The sequence below is a fragment of the Mus pahari genome, chromosome 5 (assembly GCF_900095145.1).
Source record: "Mus pahari chromosome 5, PAHARI_EIJ_v1.1, whole genome shotgun sequence".
Lineage (NCBI taxonomy): Eukaryota > Metazoa > Chordata > Mammalia > Rodentia > Muridae > Mus > Mus pahari.
This window is the reverse complement of record NC_034594.1, coordinates 68,145,987-68,162,681: the sequence shown is the minus strand read 5'-3', so window position 1 is coordinate 68,162,681 and position 16,695 is coordinate 68,145,987. Positions and strand designations below refer to the sequence as shown.

At 49.1% G+C, this 16,695-nt stretch overlaps 1 protein-coding gene across 5 annotated transcripts in view; it reads left to right on the top strand.

Annotated features, from left to right (window-relative positions):
- Window positions 1–16,695, top strand: part of Col6a3 (collagen type VI alpha 3 chain) — a 74,376-nt gene that overhangs the window by 45,818 nt on the left and 11,863 nt on the right. For all 5 annotated transcript variants that reach the window (XM_021198949.2, XM_029538434.1, XM_029538432.1 and 2 more), the window contains 22 exons: window positions 557–610; window positions 1,443–1,514; window positions 2,152–2,178; window positions 2,282–2,326; window positions 2,439–2,492; window positions 3,384–3,446; window positions 3,984–4,049; window positions 4,454–4,507; window positions 6,825–6,860; window positions 7,320–7,382; window positions 8,109–8,171; window positions 8,386–8,448; window positions 9,721–9,783; window positions 10,506–10,556; window positions 10,689–10,724; window positions 11,139–11,201; window positions 12,118–12,180; window positions 14,002–14,034; window positions 14,116–14,152; window positions 14,260–14,271; window positions 14,360–14,853; window positions 16,384–16,480. In XM_021198949.2, the coding sequence (XP_021054608.1) occupies window positions 557–610; window positions 1,443–1,514; window positions 2,152–2,178; window positions 2,282–2,326; window positions 2,439–2,492; window positions 3,384–3,446; window positions 3,984–4,049; window positions 4,454–4,507; window positions 6,825–6,860; window positions 7,320–7,382; window positions 8,109–8,171; window positions 8,386–8,448; window positions 9,721–9,783; window positions 10,506–10,556; window positions 10,689–10,724; window positions 11,139–11,201; window positions 12,118–12,180; window positions 14,002–14,034; window positions 14,116–14,152; window positions 14,260–14,271; window positions 14,360–14,853; window positions 16,384–16,480 (1,609 nt within the window). The remainder of the gene's footprint in view (window positions 1–556; window positions 611–1,442; window positions 1,515–2,151; window positions 2,179–2,281; window positions 2,327–2,438; window positions 2,493–3,383; window positions 3,447–3,983; window positions 4,050–4,453; window positions 4,508–6,824; window positions 6,861–7,319; window positions 7,383–8,108; window positions 8,172–8,385; window positions 8,449–9,720; window positions 9,784–10,505; window positions 10,557–10,688; window positions 10,725–11,138; window positions 11,202–12,117; window positions 12,181–14,001; window positions 14,035–14,115; window positions 14,153–14,259; window positions 14,272–14,359; window positions 14,854–16,383; window positions 16,481–16,695) is intronic.

Below are 16,695 nucleotides of genomic sequence, written 5' to 3'. Positions count from 1 at the left end.
TAGACTTCACACCACAGGCTAGACTTCACACCACAGGCTAGACTTCACACCACAGGTTAGACTTGCGGCTCTGTCACTATTTGGCTGGGAGACTGGATGGATATGAGAGAGGCAGAAGGACCCTGGCCATATTGCCAATTCTGGGCTCCAAGGTACTTCTCGCTGACCAATATCCCTAATGTCTTGCTGGTGATGGAGATGGCCCAAGCACCTGCTACGTTTCCGTCTTCTACTGGATGGGACAGTTTGCTCTTTAACATATGGGTCTGTCATTCCACAAAACAATGTGAAAAGCCGAGCATACCTCGGCAGCCTCAATATGTGGGTCAGTGGGACCCTTAGCGGTTACCTTAAAAGCGAGTCACAGCTCTCTGGGAAAAGAAAGAGCCTAAGATAGCCCAATGGGAAGATCATCAATGAATAGAGAGTGAGTGGGCTCAGCTTGGGGCAATGCCCACTTTCACACTTCGTGTCACCACAGCTCCACTGAGCAAGGCACTGCTGAGACGGTTTATGCAAAACGTGGTGACATGGGGACCCATGTGTTTTATTTCAGGGTATCTCCGGGGAAGACGGCTATCGAGGCTACCCAGGTGACGAAGGCGGACCTGTGAGTAAAAGCTTCCCTGCCCCTCGAGTTTTTACTGCCTCCTGTTCTTCCCATATGGGGACTGGATGGTGGAGTTTGTAGCCTGTCTGGTGTCCAGGGCTTTCTTATCAGGAGAAAGATTTTTCTCTTAACTTACATAACCATTTTCCTTTCTTTCCTACATTAAGGACAGTGAGGTTCTTTGAATGTGACGAATATGTGTGTGTGGAGTGCATGGGGAGACTTGATCTGTTTCAGAGTGGAGGAAGGTTAAGTATGGTATGCCCAGTGTCCACCAAGTATCCGAGCAGAAGTTAGTGGTGGTATGTACTGCTAGTCCCAGCTTTTGAGAGAATGGGGCAGGAGGATGATGAGCTGCTGAACTATTATGTGGTGCGACTCTGGTAAGCCTACAAGGCTCTGGGACCATAGGACAAGGCCCATCTCTGGGCTATGGGATGGAGGGGCTCCTGGGAGAGCAAGGTCTTTGGGTTTCCAGACCAGATAAGGATGTCAGTGCTGACCCTGTTGCCATGGGACAGCTGGAAACCATGACAACACAGTGCAATGGTCAGAGGAAAGAGCAGTACCCCCTGGACACTGCAATCATCCCAGAGTCTACTCCCTGGCCCGTGAAGTTGTGAATTCTTGCTCAGTCAGGAGCTGGGGTGGGGGCGGGGTGAGGACGTTAGTACATGTAACCTGCTTACAGTGAAGTCCTCTATGTGCTGCATGCTATTCTTGAGAGAGAGAGAGAGAGAGAGAGAGAGAGAGAGAGAGAGAGAGAGAGAGAGTTAGAAGAGACACCAGACAATGGATTCCAACCTGCAAAATGCCTTTGTTCTCTTTATAGGGTGAACGAGGTCCACCTGGTGTGAATGGCACACAAGGTTTCCAGGGCTGCCCAGGCCAGAGGGGAGTGAAGGTATGGATTCATGTGTAGGGGAGTCAGTGCAGAGCATGCTGGGAGGATATGAGGTTTCCATGTGCCTCGGGGAGGGAGGGTAGCAAGCTGGGCGATCTTCATCCCCAGAGCCCATTAGCCAGGGTCTCTCACCGAAGGTAGCTCTGCACTGGGTGGGTCAGAAGTCCAGAGCACAGGCTATCACTGGAAAGGAGTCTGGGTGGAGACGTAGTTTCCTGTGGAAACATTTAGCAGCCAGGAGTCAGTCATGAAGTGCAAGGTTCTGGCCAGGCCCTGGGAGGAGCCAGGGAAAGAGGTTGGGGATTCACAGAATTCCAGGACCCGCTCCTTGCTGACTCGGAGAGCAGGGCTGAGAAGGGAAGGGCCAGCACACTGCAAGTTATGAAACTGGCCTTCTGTCTTTGGAGTTGCCTCTCCTTCCCAGGGAGAAAGACCACCCAAGTGTTCACCTCCAGGCAAATTCACTTACTAATACGCCAGCTGGCAGGGAGAGAGGAGGCAAGCCAGAATGTATGTTTAATGTATAGATCCTTAGAACCGGGGCTATTCAGACCCAGGTGAAGGGGCATCTCTTGGCCTCTGTCCCGAGGAACTGGCTCTGTATCACTCACGTTTCTGCTGTCCCCTTACCTTCCAGGGTTCTCGAGGATTCCCAGGAGAGAAGGTACTAAAGCATTTGTTTGTTTCAATGAAAACTGCCCTGATGCTTCTTCTTCTCACTTGCTGGGGTGACTTGTTCCACTCACTGTCTGTCTTTGTCTATGCAGGGTGAATTGGGAGAAATCGGCTTGGATGGCCTGGATGGTGAAGAGGTGGGTGGTTCTACCTCCCGTGTCCCAACTGCTTCTATTCCTGAAGTCCTGGTCACCAGCAGTCCATGGAGCTGTCGCCACATTGTACAATCCACCCTCATTGTCTTTACAGGGAGACAAGGGGCTGCCTGGTTCATCTGGAGAAAAGGGGAGCCCTGGAAGAAGGGTAGGTGTGCTCTTTTCTCCCTGTCCCCGAGTGGGGGGACATAACACCTTCTCCAGCGACCAGTTAGCACTCTTCCCATGGTTTCCTGGTAGATGTATGAGTGATGTCCCCTCGCAACTATGACACCCTATATGCCATTTCCTTGTTGGAAAGCATGCCCTGCAGGGTGGCGTCTGAGTTTGTTAGGTTGAAAACACATTTCTCAATGCCTGGGGCTGAGCGGGCTCTCCAGGAAACATCTGTGGACTAGCCAGACACATCAGAAATATTTTGACATGATTTGGGAACTAGAGAGATGACTCAGTGGTTAAAAACATATATTGATCATACGGAGAACCCCAATTCAGTTCCTAGCTCTCAGATTGTTTCACAACTTGCCTGTAACTTCCATTCTGGGGGATATACTGCCCCCTTCTGGCCTCTGCAGATACTGCACTCAGGTCTACACACACATAGACACATATACATACTTATAAAGAAAATAAATCTTAGAAAATAAGCGAACTTTTCAAGCTTCATGCCAAATGGGAAAATGGCAACAGGTGTTCTGATGAGACTTACAAAATGAGGAACGTGATTTTGATGAACAACGTAGAGGTCTAAGATGCAGCTTAAGGGTTATAGTTAGCAAACATCATTGTATTAGAAATTCTGGTTGGAATAGCAGGCACCAACTTATTGATCACAGAAACAAAGTAGTGGGACAATAGATACAATCATTTTCTTCACCATAGCAACCACCTATATATATATACAATGTATATATATGTATGTATATTTGTGTGTATGTATGTATCAATCATGACATCATGTTATAGATCTCAAATACTCACTAAAATACTTGCTACTAGAAATATCTAGTTTTAAACTTCCACTGTGTGATTGATTTAGGGTGACAAAGGACCAAAAGGAGACAAAGGCGAGAGAGGAGATGTCGGGATTCGAGGTGACCCGGTAAGGAAGTTTCTTTATTTTGGATTTAATGGGAGGAGGCTTATGAGGAAAGAGAAAAGGGATCATTTACATTTTGAAATTGCTGATAAAATACGAGATTTATCCTGTCCTTTCAATTCGGGGGTCACTGGGGATGATTTGTTTTCAATACAACAAGCGTTTTCAAGTCACTGGGTAGGTGTGTCTCTGAGGGTCTTCCTGAGATGCCCTTTGGACACGTTTGCCTTAGGGTGTGTCCTATGCAGCTTTCTGGTTCACAGATTTGTAAACCCTTTAAGCAAAGGACCGCTGCTGGGATGGCCTGTTCTGCAGGTCACCCTCCTCTGTGGGAGAGGATGGAATGTGAGGCTGAGTGTCCCCAGTAGGGAAGAACTTGTGCCACCCCATTGGGGCCACGGTTAGGCTCTGGGTATAGCTGGATAGGAGAGGGCTTGAAGGGCTGTCTTTGAGAGCCTTCCCTTTAACCTGATGCTAAGAATTCTAATGGCTCCAGCTTTCCTTATATGGGGCTCATTGGACAACTCCTGTTGTTTTCAGGGTGACTCAGGACGGGACAGCCAGCAGAGAGGACCCAAAGGAGAAACGGGCGACATTGGCCCCATGGTACAGTGATCCATACCCAGAGACCCTTTGTGCTCAGGGTGGCAAGCTGATTCACGTCATTGATGCCTCACCAGCTGCAACCCCCATGAACTGCAGTATGTGACACCAGCAGCAATGTCCCCCAAGGCTGGCATCTGTGGGACTGGGCATCGAGGCTGCTCCCAGGCAGCTGTTGTGCCCTGCAGCTGTGTGCAGAGAGCTCTGGTGAAGCCAAAGTCTTAAAGGGGTGATAGTGACCCTACTAAGCCTGATGCTTCCCAAGAGTGCCTGGAGCTCTGTCCTCCTATAGACAGACCCTCTCCTGGGCATAGACCTCTGCCTCATGTCTCCAGAAACACACTCTGGGGTTTAATGTGCTTCTCTGCAGGTGAGAATTTCATGTTAACTTTTTACCCCCACTTCAGGGTCTCCCAGGCAGAGATGGCATCCCTGGCAGCCCAGGCGACCCTGGGAAGGACGTGAGTACCTTGGGATGTTGGGTTCTGCTCAGTGGCAAGTGATTGGTGCACAGTGCCTGGCACTCTGCTGCTATGGTGCAGCTCCCTACCAGGGAGATGTAGAGCCATTCCTGAAACCATCTATCTGTCTACTTTATGCTGTACAGACTCAGTACTAAAACCAAGACCATTTATGTCAATATAAAATACGTAGGCTTTTACCTTTGACTTAATGTGGCTGCCCTAGATTGTTTGATGGCTCACAGTTCTGATGGGTTCAGGGAGCATAGGTAGGGACCAAGGGCGTTCATGCTTGTCTTCCCATGGAGGGAGGGAGAAGGCAAGATGTGGGTCTTTACCCCAGATCTGTTGCATATAGGACATTTTCATTCTTAGCTTCCTCTGGCACCCATCGCTCACCTTCCCTCAGTCTTTTCTCCCTCCTTCAGTCCTTTGTTCTTTCCTCTGTAGAGAACATTGAACACTTTAAAGAAAAAAAAAGGTCTCTGCTATTTTCAAGTATTTGGTCAACTCTTGCCCACTAAGTAGCTAAAACATCAGAATGGAAATACTAATTCTGGCTGGTGGGGGAAACATGGGGGAGAAGGATGAAGACACAGATTTCAGTTGCCCATATAATTGCTTCTGATGTGCTACTCACAGAAGGGAACTTAGCAGTGTGGCTTAGCTTTTGTGTTGCCAATGCATTCTGGAGTGTGTGTTGCTGAATAACTTGTTCCGGACTCACTGAAGGAATGCTGAAGCCAAGGTGAAGTCCATAATCCTGTGTGAAGCTGTTTGAAAGCTACCAGGGCCCAAGTAAGCGAAGAGCAGGGTCCTAGTAGCATTGAAGAAGAGCATGAAGAGGCCAGGAGGTTACAATCCTTAGGGGAGTTCAGGAAGTTAGTGGGTGCCTAGGGTGGGTCTCTGCTCAGAAATAAACAGAGCAGAAAGCATGGGGGCGGGGGTGGACCGCTCATGACAGGGTCCTCAGCATTGCTGGGTCCAGTAGCTGACCATCACAGAGAGTTCCTGAGGTATAAGGCTTTCCAGAGTAGTGACTCCCTTGTGCTCAAATGGTTTCTAACTTTTTAAAACCCCAAATCAAATTATTACCTTCAAAAGTTCGAACATTAGACTGGAGAGCTAGCTCAGTCAGCCAAATGCTTAGCAAATAGGCTTGAGTTTGTTCCTTGGCACGAGTGTAAGTCTGGGGTGTGGTGGTAGGTTAATATGGTTGAGCCACAGAAAGACAAGGACTGTTCTACACGCTTTTGTAACACAGCTCTCAGAATGGTCTGAGGGCATGACTGAAAGCCCAGCTGAAGGTACAGTCATGCTCGCTACCATGGGTGAGGCAGAAACTCCTGTTGGAATCAATTTAGGGGCTCACTAAGTGACGGGAGGTAGAACACAGTAAATTTGCCTCAGGGTAAGGACCAACAGAGAGGCCTTTTGTCGCTTCCCTCTCTGCTATGCCAGACACAGACCAAGATGTGCTCCAGGGGGTTAGAGCCTTCTCAGCTGCCTCTTCTGGCCCCTGCAGGCTGCCAGTGAGCAGTGAGGCAGGAGCCTGATAGAAGAGCACGGTTCTTAGGGAGGGGCGGGGCTTGGTTGCTGCTTTGTGAGAGCAGCTCTCAGTATTCCCAAAGACCCCAGGAAGGAGGCCACCACCAGGGTGGCTGCAGAGTGACCAGTTGCTGGGCTGATCCCCCTGGGGGTAGAGAATGGAACTCCTAGGTTGACCAAGTCTCTGACCTTGCAGAGACAGCTTAGCATGCCGGCAGATCCCCTCCCCCAACTCTCCACTGGAGCATTCATGAGGTGGGGAATCCCTGGGTCCTCCTGCAGCAGGCTCACGTTTTCAAACTAAGGCTCACCTCTGGAACATCCACAAGAAGCTGCCAAGACATGAGCCTGACTTTCAGGTTCACATGTGTGCGCTGGGGTTGCTCGTGTTGTCTTTGGCCGGGAGGGTTGAGAGCCCAGGACTCCCTTCACCGCAGCGAAGGATCTCTGACTCTGCTAAGTTAGAGCAATGGGCAGGTTCGCCTTCCTGTTTCTCATTCTTCTCTGGGAACTGGCTGGGATTCTGCAGCCAGAAGCCATTATTTTCCTTGGCAGGTCAGAAGTCATTCCCAACTGTTCACTGGAGTAACTCACAGGCACAGCTTAGAAGTAGAAACTGCTGGGGAGTGGGGAGGAGGGGTGAACGCACCAGCCTCCTAGGTGTAGGGACTATAGTTTCTGGCATGAAGTTTGCACTACAGTGGGTGGATACACGTGTCAGGATTCAGCATCCGAATCTCCCTCTCAAGACATGTGTCTTCTTCCACAGGGTGGCTCTGGCCGAAGGGGCCCTGCAGGAGCTAAGGTAAGCCACTGGACTGGCTTGGCATGTCTCTTGTCTCTTACCTAGACTTCCAGGGGCCTCCTGGACACAGTCAGCCCAGGGATGGAGATAGAGTCCCTGGCCAACAGCCGATGGAACCCTCCCTTTTCTCTATCGTTCTCTCAAACTCTTCTAGCATAGAAGGTGTTTTATGTGGTTTCTGGAGTGGGGGGAGGGAAGGGAAAAGGCTGACTGGCCTCAGATGTCTGGGGAGCCCTCTGCCAGGAATGTCCCTGTGTCCGGCCATCTTGCCTGTGCCAGAGAGGATTCAGTCCAAAACATCCTTATTTATCAAAGCTGTCCCGTGAAACAGGCAAGTGACAATTTGTGCAGGCTCGGAGAGACAGGCTGTGTGAGGACCTGTGTGAGGGTTCCCTTTCCCCAGTCCAGAGCAGAGAGCTGGTTTTGTGGTTTTGTTTACCTGCTTGTCTTGTTTCCAAGGGCAACAGAGGCGGTCCTGGCCAGCCAGGCTTCGAAGGCGAGCAGGGTACCAGAGGCTCACAGGTCGGTATCCTGGCATGACACATGCCTTGTAGTATCTCCCAGACCCTTGGTAGCTTTGTCTTAAATTAAGGTGATGGTCACGTGACACAGATTCGGCTTCTAGCGATGATTTCACAGCACTCAGAGTACTCACTGTATTGTGTAATAGTTTAAAAATGTTTTATTAACCCCAAAGGAGGCAATGTACAGTCGCCCTCTATTGTTCTCTACCTCTGGGGCCCCCATCAACCCCAAATTGTCATCCTCCACCTCTGCCATTCCCACATCTCCCCTCACCCTTATAGACCCCACATCTGTCACCCTAACATCATTCACATTTGACCCCTATTGCCCTCCATCCCTATTGCCCTCCACTCCTACTGCCCCACCCCAGCTGCCGCTAATCCCTACTGCCCCTCCTCTTTACTGCCTCTCCCCACCCCAGTAACCCTCAACCCTGATGCTCCCTACCTCTGGCCCACACTGGTCTCCCTGTCTACGTGAATTTGCCTGTTCGGGACATTTCATATAAATGGTATCACTTGATAGGTGGATTTTATGTTTGGCTTCTTTCACATAGTATGGTTCTCTGAACTCAGGACGTGTTCTGGCAGCTGACATAGTCATATTCCTCTCACTGACTGAGTCCATTGCATGGATGAAGAGCAGCCGTTCTCATTCACTGGTTGCTTGGCATTTGGGTTGTTACCACTGCACTCACCTGTGACCTGACCTTTTCCTCCCCAGGGCCCACCTGGTCCCATTGGTCCCCCAGGCCTGATTGGGGAACAAGGAATTCCTGGACCTCGGGTAGGCATCTGAGCGTTGGCTGGTGGGGCTGGTGTGGGGGTGGCTGACGGTGTGGAGTCTGCAGGATTCGCTCCGTGACTCTGTGGGCTTAAGCGGGCAGTGCTGGGCATCATTAAGTGCTTGGGATTTGCGGGTGAGCCTGTGACCGGGGGCAGTCAGGGTCTTTAGTCTGGACAGTTGTTGCTTCATGCACACCCCTTTCCTTGCCTTACAGGGAGGCGGAGGTACGGCTGGAGCTCCTGGAGAACGTGGCAGAACTGGTCCGCTGGGGAGGAAGGTTTGTCTGGGGAACAGTAGGGCTTTGCTGAACTAGGTGCTGCCACCTCCTTGCTGCCTGGCCTCTCCTCTGCCTTCAACCTAAGTCCTGTGCATCAATGGTCACAGACACAACCCCAATTTTCCTCACTGTTCACATATGTATGTTATAATTAGTGATAGTCCACACCTTTAATCCCAGCACTTGGAAGGCAGAGGCAGGTGGGTCTCAGTGAATTTCAGACCACCCTGCCATACATAGTGAGTTCCAGGACAGCTAAGACTATGTAGAGGTCCCCAAACACCCCTCCCCAAATGAAACAAACAGAAAGGGTGTTACAGAGAGACACTTGTGGTGGCTCAGGCCTGTAATCTCTGCACTTGGTCGGAACTTGGGGCAGGAGGATTACTCTAAGATTGAGGCCAGTCTGGTCCACATGGTGAGATTGAGATCTCTCTCTCTCTCTCTCTCTCTCTCTCTCTCTCTCTCACACACACACACACACACACACATACACACACAGAGTCAGTATTATGTTTTATTATTGGATTTTTACTAAGTTTTTAAATCTGTCTGTCTGTTTGCCTGCCTATCTGTCTGTCTATCCAATATGTGTGTGGTTGTGTACATACCATACTGGATATGTAAAAGTCATTGGACAGTTTGGTGGGGTTTGGTTCTCTTGTCCCACCACATGGGAACTTGGGGCTTGAGCTCAGGTTGTCAGACTTGGGAGCAAAAGCCCTTTTACTTCCTGAGCATTTCGCCAGCCCCTGCATTTAGCATTTTAAAAATATGTGTATAGCAGTACCCATTGATAGGGCACAATGTGTGTGGTAATTTCATAACACATATAATGGTAGGGTCAGAGAAATGGGTATTTCTTTGCATTGGGGGCACTTGAAACTCTCTTCTGAATATGTACTAAATTGTTGTAAACTACAGCCATCCACAGTGCCCACTAGATCATTCTCCTCCTGCCTAAACTGCATGCTGGTACCTGTTACACAGTTATGCTCTGTCCCGCAATGCTCTGTCCCTACCGATCATGGGTGTCCACTCTCTCATGACGTCAGCCTATGCCACTTCATGTGTGAGACAGCATGTGGCACTTGTCTTGCTGTGCTTGGCTTATTACGATTAAAATCTGATTTCACGGAAACCTAAAATGTGACGTCTGTGGCAGATACCCCTGGACATCACTACCCCCAACATCAGTACAGCAAGTGTGGAGCTTGGGTCCCCATGAGCTGGCCTCCACTCAGTGAAGCATCCTTATTCTCCCCATTGTAGGGTGAGCCAGGAGAGCCAGGGCCGAAGGGAGGCATCGGGAACCGTGGACCCCGTGGAGAGACGGTAAGGCCACTCAGTGCCCTGCAGGGCTCACTGACTGGGATGAACAACGCAGAAAGCATCGTAGACTTGGAGAGGTTTGCAGCTCTGTTTGGATGATTGAGAATATGGCTGAGGGTGGTGAAAACTGCTCATTTCAAAATGAGTTTTATTTCCCTGGCAGCTTTGTGAGCAAAAAGGAAACCTATAGGCTATTGGGAGTTTTCCTAAAATGAGTCACTCTTCCTGAAGACTCCGTAAAAGGACCAGACACCAGATCATTATAATCTCAAGCTTTAAAATACTGATATGTCTTCCCAACACGTTTCTCTCATTGTGAGACAGTTGACAGTGTTCACTCTGAATGCCTTATATGATGATGGGTACAGACCTGGGGATACAGAGCCCAGGGGTTTGGAGGAGGGCTGTCTGGAAGGGGTGTCAGTCTAGGACAAGAAGGGGTTGGGGACCGGAGAGTAAGACCTACGCACAGAAGACTCAGGATATCTGAGAGATTCCTGTTTTGAGGGAGACTCACAGATAATCCTCACATAGATCTGAGTATCTCTACAAACACGACTGCTCACCCCTGTGGAAGAGGGCACAGAGATGGAAGGCTTCTTTCTCTTGCCCTTTGGTCCCCAAACACTCATGCACTCCCCCTCTGCTGAGGGGAGAGTGTGACATGGTGGGTGTGAAGTGCCCGATGCAATGGCTTGCAGTAACACCCTCTCTGTTCCTCTTAGGGAGATGACGGGAGAGATGGGGTTGGCAGTGAAGGGCGCAGAGGCAAAAAAGTACGTATCTGTCGAAGCTTCTAGAGACGCCCTCGTTGTTGCGAGTCACCAAGGATGGCTTCTGGCCTCTTGTTTTAGAACTGATGGCTTTAAGTCGGGACCTGATACTGAGGTGTTTATTGTCTTTTACAGGGAGAAAGAGGCTTCCCTGGGTATCCGGGACCAAAGGCGAGTGTTTGGAGTAATGGGGTGTCTGCATGGTTTCTGGATAAGCCTGAGCTGTCCCATGAGCCGAAGTCAGAGTACCCCAGCTTTAATCTTGGGTCCTCCACTCATGACAGAGCCATGCTGGGAAAGTCTCTGAGCTCTCTAAGATGTTCCCTCCTGTGTGGATGGAGTTGGCAGTGCTTACCGCCCATGGTACTCGTTAGTTATGTGGACAGAGGAAGAATCTGAGGCCTGTAAATGCCACAACCCATTTGGCGGTCATGCCAGTGATGACATAAACCCAGGCTGTCTGTAAACGGCACCAAAACGCTGCAGCCTGATGTGAACCTGTTGAGGTCCTACCTAGGGACACCCACCCCTAACAGGACTTTCTGTTGAAGATCTTGATGTGACACTTCTTGGCTCTCTTCCCAGGGTACCCCTGGTGAGCCAGGGGCAGATGGACCACCAGGACCCAAAGGCATCAGAGGTCGAAGGGTGAGTTCGCCCCCCTCACCTTGCTGCGTGCGAGTGAGAATGAGCAGGCTCGTGGCCGTGTGATGGGATGCGGAGACTTTTAAAAAAAACGTCCTCTTCTTTCTCAGCCTGATCAGTGACAGCCCCCGGTGGCAGAAGGGACTTCCAAGTTTCAAACCAATGTCCTCACAGACCATGAGAGCTGTGTTCTGTACCTGCCCTCCTTCAGCCATGACCTCTTGTGGGGAGGGCTTGATAGCTCTTTCTCTGGCCTGTCTCAAAAGCCATCAGCCCACAGATACCCCATCATGGTGCTGGGGAGGCTTAGGTCTTGGGCTGGATGGTGTCATGACTGTTCAGATGTGAGAAAGCAGGGCTTGATGAGGCCTTCGGAAACCTGTAGCATCCCTAGCCATGCCTGGACCACAGGCTCCTCATCCCCCGGTTGATAAGATCCCTCTTACTTTAACCGTGGTTCAACCTAGATTTCTCTCTTTAATGATCACTCACTTCCCCTCCAACATCAATTAAACAGAATCTCAATTCATAGTCCAGATATAAATAATGCTACTCACAGCTGTTTTTCATCCAGAAATATAGTTAATAATAATTAATGCAGTAAATTTGATCAGTAAAGACAGTCCATCTAGATCATTTTGAATAGGCTAGTGATGTCCATGAACACTTATCTAACTGATTGGCAGTTACTTGTTCTCTTGGCTACTCAGAGGGATTTTAGTGGTGGTTTGGGACAACCATGTGTCTTACGCAAGCCTGCCAGACTGTACAGAATAGGGACTCAAAGAAGCTCTTTATCTTTATCTTTACACCTGAATTTTGGAGACTTCTCATTGGCGATGGGTAGTTTGGAATAGATTCTTTCTACCACCATTCTCCCTACAGGAGCTAAGAATGTTCCATCTTTTACCTCATCTAGGGAAATTCAGGACCTCCAGGGGCACCTGGACAAAAGGGAGAACCTGGTTACCCAGGACCATCTGTAAGTATCCATCCAATTGCTAATGAGTCACTAGGTGGGAGAAAGCCTGATGGGTGCCTTACATCTAATCTCTGAAAATGCCCAACCATCTTCCTTCCTCGAAAAAAAAAAAAAATCCCCTACATATGTGTTATCTGTTTACTAAACTTATTACCTTCTGACACTGCAATAGATAAAAAGCAGACTTGCGTTTTGAAATAATAAGCTTTGGAAAATGTTTTATAGAGACCAGGAAGGTAGCTCAGTGGCAGATGGCAGAGCATATACCTGTTGTGGGCAAGATCCTGGATTTTCTTCCTAGAACCATAAACAAGAAAATAAATAGCATTTTTTGTGGTACTAGGAATTGAACCCAAGGCCCCATTCCTCCCAGGCAAACACTCTTCCATTGAGCTAAAACTATGGTTTATATGCTATTCTGTGATCCAGGGAATATTATAATATATGCCTGTATACTTTCTCACTATAGGTTTGTTCAGAGAGAGAAAGCTGCAGTAGCGTTGCTTGTATTGTGTAGAAGTTGCACAACTAGATCAAATCAGGGTTTGGGGAGCACTTTCTTTGTTTTTTAAAATTCGTAAGGGAGCCACTGACTCAGGGTTTAAAATCCATCAGCCATGCATTTCCCCAGAGCCCAGGAGGAATCAGTTTCCATATTTGGTTTGCCCCTGTACTGAAATGCATGAGGTTCAAGGTATAACAGACAAGACAAACCAGGAGTGGGCCAACCACTTTGAGGGACTGGGTTGCTCAAAGGCAGGGGAAGAACGCTGAGCCTTTGCATGTGATGGAGGCAGGCTGAGGGGTGGTGCAGTTAATGGGGTGTGCTGAGCCAGCCATTTCAGGTTACTAGCCAAGAGAAACTGCTTCAGGGAAAACGAGCCGAGTCTCTCCAAAGCTTGACCATCAGGTTGACAAAACATGGGGACAAAACACAGAAGTTGGTCATGAGTCTGTGCCTAGCACCTAGGGGATGAGGTGCTTTCGACATGGAGGGGACAGTGTGATAATCCCTTACCTATGCTTCCTCAGGGGCAGGCTATGCAGAGTGAGCATCAGAAAGGAAGCTGTGTCCACAGGAAAAGCTGTTTTTATTGCCCAGAGTAGTTGAGAGGGGCCCGGGTGGTTGTGGTTAGAGTCCTGGGTGAACAATGAGATACCAGGTGGGAGGAGCAGAGCTTATTTAGAGGGAGCTCACCTCCTAGGGAGAACACTTTGTCTTCAGAAGTGTGCTTCTTCTGCTCCAGTGGTGGAATCCAATTTAGACAGAGGTGCTGTGGAAACTCAAGGCTATGCAGTGTCTGTTGCGTTTCTATTACTTCCCATTCTGTTCCTATGGCTAAAGAATGGCCTTTTTGTTTCTTTATTTTTCTCCTTGTTATAATTCTTTTGTTTGTTTGATTTTTAAAGATCTACTTATTTATGTTATGTATATGAGTACACTGTAGCTGTCTTCATCTACTTATTTATGTTATGTATATGAGTACACTGTAGCTGTCTTCAGGCATACCAGAAGAGGGCATCGGATCCCATTACAGATGGTTGTGAGCCACCATGTGGTTGCTGGGAATTGAACTCAGGACCTCTGGAAGAACATCCAGTGCTCTTAACCGCTGAGCCATCTCTCCAGCCCCTTATTATAATTCTTAACACACACTCATTGTACAGGCCGTGGAGTTCCACTCCGACAACTCCACGTGCATACGTGCTGTGATTTGATTATGCTATATCCACCCTCATTTCTCCCATCCCCTGTCCCTTCTTAAACCACACCACATCTATCTGCTTCCTCTCTCAGACTTTCGTTGCTTGGTTTTACAGGGTCACAAGGGCAACCGAGGCGACTCCGTTGATGTAAGTAGTGTGTGTCCAGAGTGAACTGTTGTCTTACATGCCTGTCATCTGCTCTTCCTAATACTTTGATTTCTTCCCCAGCAATGCGCCCTCATCCAGAACATCCGGGACAAATGCCGTAAGTGCTCCCTCTTCTGTGGCCTGGCGTACATCATGCCTTCGCCTTCACCACGCTCACCCTGCAGACCTGGCTCTCATCCTCTCTTCTCTTTGTTTCCTTTATAGCTTGCTGCTATGGTGAGTATTGGTGACTTCACATTCTTCTGAGGAGAGATGGATCCTCTTCGGTGAGTAGGGCTTATCTCTGAACCCTCATTTTCCACAGGGCCCCTGGAGTGCCCTGTATTCCCAACAGAACTCGCCTTTGCCCTGGATACCTCTGAGGGGGTTACGCAGGACACCTTCAGCCGGATGCGAGAGGTGCTTCTGGGCATTGTGGGAGATCTGACCATTGCAGAGAGCAACTGTCCGAGGGGTGCCCGCGTGGCTGTGGTCACCTATAACAATGAGGTGACTACAGAGATCCGGTTTGCTGACTCCAAGAAGAAGTCTGCCCTCTTAGACAGTATTCAGAATCTCCAAGTGGCCTTGACCTCTAAGCAGCAGAGCTTGGAGACCGCAATGTCATTCGTGGCCAGGAATACATTCAAACGTGTGAGGAGTGGGTTCCTGATGAGGAAAGTGGCCATTTTCTTCAGCAACAAGCCCACCAGGGCATCCCCCCAGCTCCGAGAGGCTGTGCTCAAGCTTTCCGATGCGGGGATCACACCCTTGTTCCTTACAAGCCAGGAGGACCGACAGCTCATCAATGCCTTGCAGGTCTGTGCTCCATGCTTTGGCTCCCCCTCCCTCTCATCTCATCTTTGAGAAAGCTCTAAGGAATGCCATGTTCTCTATGTAGAGTTTGTGTTCTTTGGCTTCTGAAAGGTCTGAGTGGACTGGGATGGTTGAGATCTCTTGTGACGTGTCTAGGGCAGCCTGTGGCTTCAGCATCAGCACCAACATCTAAAGGGCTGTAACTTACTCCCTCCAGGTCCTGCCCTACATGGTGGTAGTGCTGGCTAGGTAGCAAGGCTCTGTGTTCTTGCTGGCCAAGTAGGAGCTGTTGGTGTGGGTGGATTCTGTCTCCCAGTGGAGTGGGGCGGTTCTGGCTCCTCACCAAGTGGCTTAGTTAGAGTTTTATATGACCCTGTTCTGACTTCCTAGAACATGTTGCTAAAGCTTTTACTTATTTTTACTGTATGGGTTAGAAGATCTTGGAGTTAGTGAGGGTCTCAATTATGGAGAAGCAGCTAGGCCACTAGATTCTAAGGCTTATGTCCTGGGTATAGCCTACCCTGTTCTGTTCTGGAGGGACTCTCCTGGGCTAGCCAGTAGGACCCACAGGCTCTCAGTGAGGTTCTCAAAGTATGAGTGGCCTCAGGCTCCTCCCTACCCCGCACTGTGCAAACCTTTCCTTAGCTCTCCCGGCCAGTCTATGCAGAAGACACATCCCGTTCTCACTTGTGTATCTTTAATTGTAACTGACCAGAATTATATTCAGGGCCACTACTAGTGACACTAGTCAAGACACATGGACAATAGATACAAAGGACAGGAACCCCTGGCCAGAATTAGGTGTCCTTAGTCCCCATTGCTACCTGCCTTACACCGTGGTATGTGACCCCTTTCTGTGTCTTGGGTTTCTCTCTTGTGAGGTGAGGTTGTGTGATCTGGGCTCTGTGCCTTGCCAGTTGGGAGCACCACTTTCTGTGTCAGCAAGCTATGGCTTGTTCAGTGCCACTGTCCCTCAGTGTTTATTCTGCCAAACTGCTGCCTGGTTTGGAGTCAGACTGGGTTTGGAGTTCGGTGTTAAACTTGGGCTCCTGGCCATAAGTCCTTGTGAGGGAACAGTTTTGTTCATTTAATTTTGTGTGGGCTGAGGGACCCAGGAGTACATGTGACCACAGATCAGAAAGGAATCCCCTGGCCCATTCGTATCAGTTACTTGCTACGTGGATGCCACACGCCCATCACTGTGATGGGTGAGATGTTTTCATCTCCAAGGAGGGATATCCTTGTTTGCCTTGTCACTGTCTAACCTGGAGAGAACAGGGAAGGGTCAGATCAGTGTTTGCTGCCACTGTTAAAACCACCACCATGATATCTTATCCCCCACTGTTCACCAGAGGCACACCAGATATTTTGTTTAGTGTCTAATTGATCATCTGAGCAACCAGAGTCCAAACAATAAGACGCTGTGCCACGGGCAAGTTTATCTCATTGATTTTGTCCTGTCGTTACTCTGTGTTTTCACAATGGCTCCTTCTGTGGTATATGCATCCTGACGTCTCCCTTTGTCTAAACCAGATCAATAACACAGCAGTGGGACATGCCCTGGTTCTGCCTGCAAGGAGGGATCTCACAGACTTCCTGAAGAATGTCCTTACCTGCCATGTTTGCTTGGGTAAGCTGCTCATCTATCTGGACATGGGGATCTGTCCAACCATAGCCACCAAAGTTGTCACTACAGAGGGACTTTTGAATGAAGAGTGATAATGTTAAGACTCGAGGCTCATTGTATTTACTAATGTAAAGACCACTCAAGGGCGTTCTCATCTTGGAATCTAGAGCCTACATGTTTGTCTTAAAAGTACTTTTATTTAAGGCACAGCAAGTGAC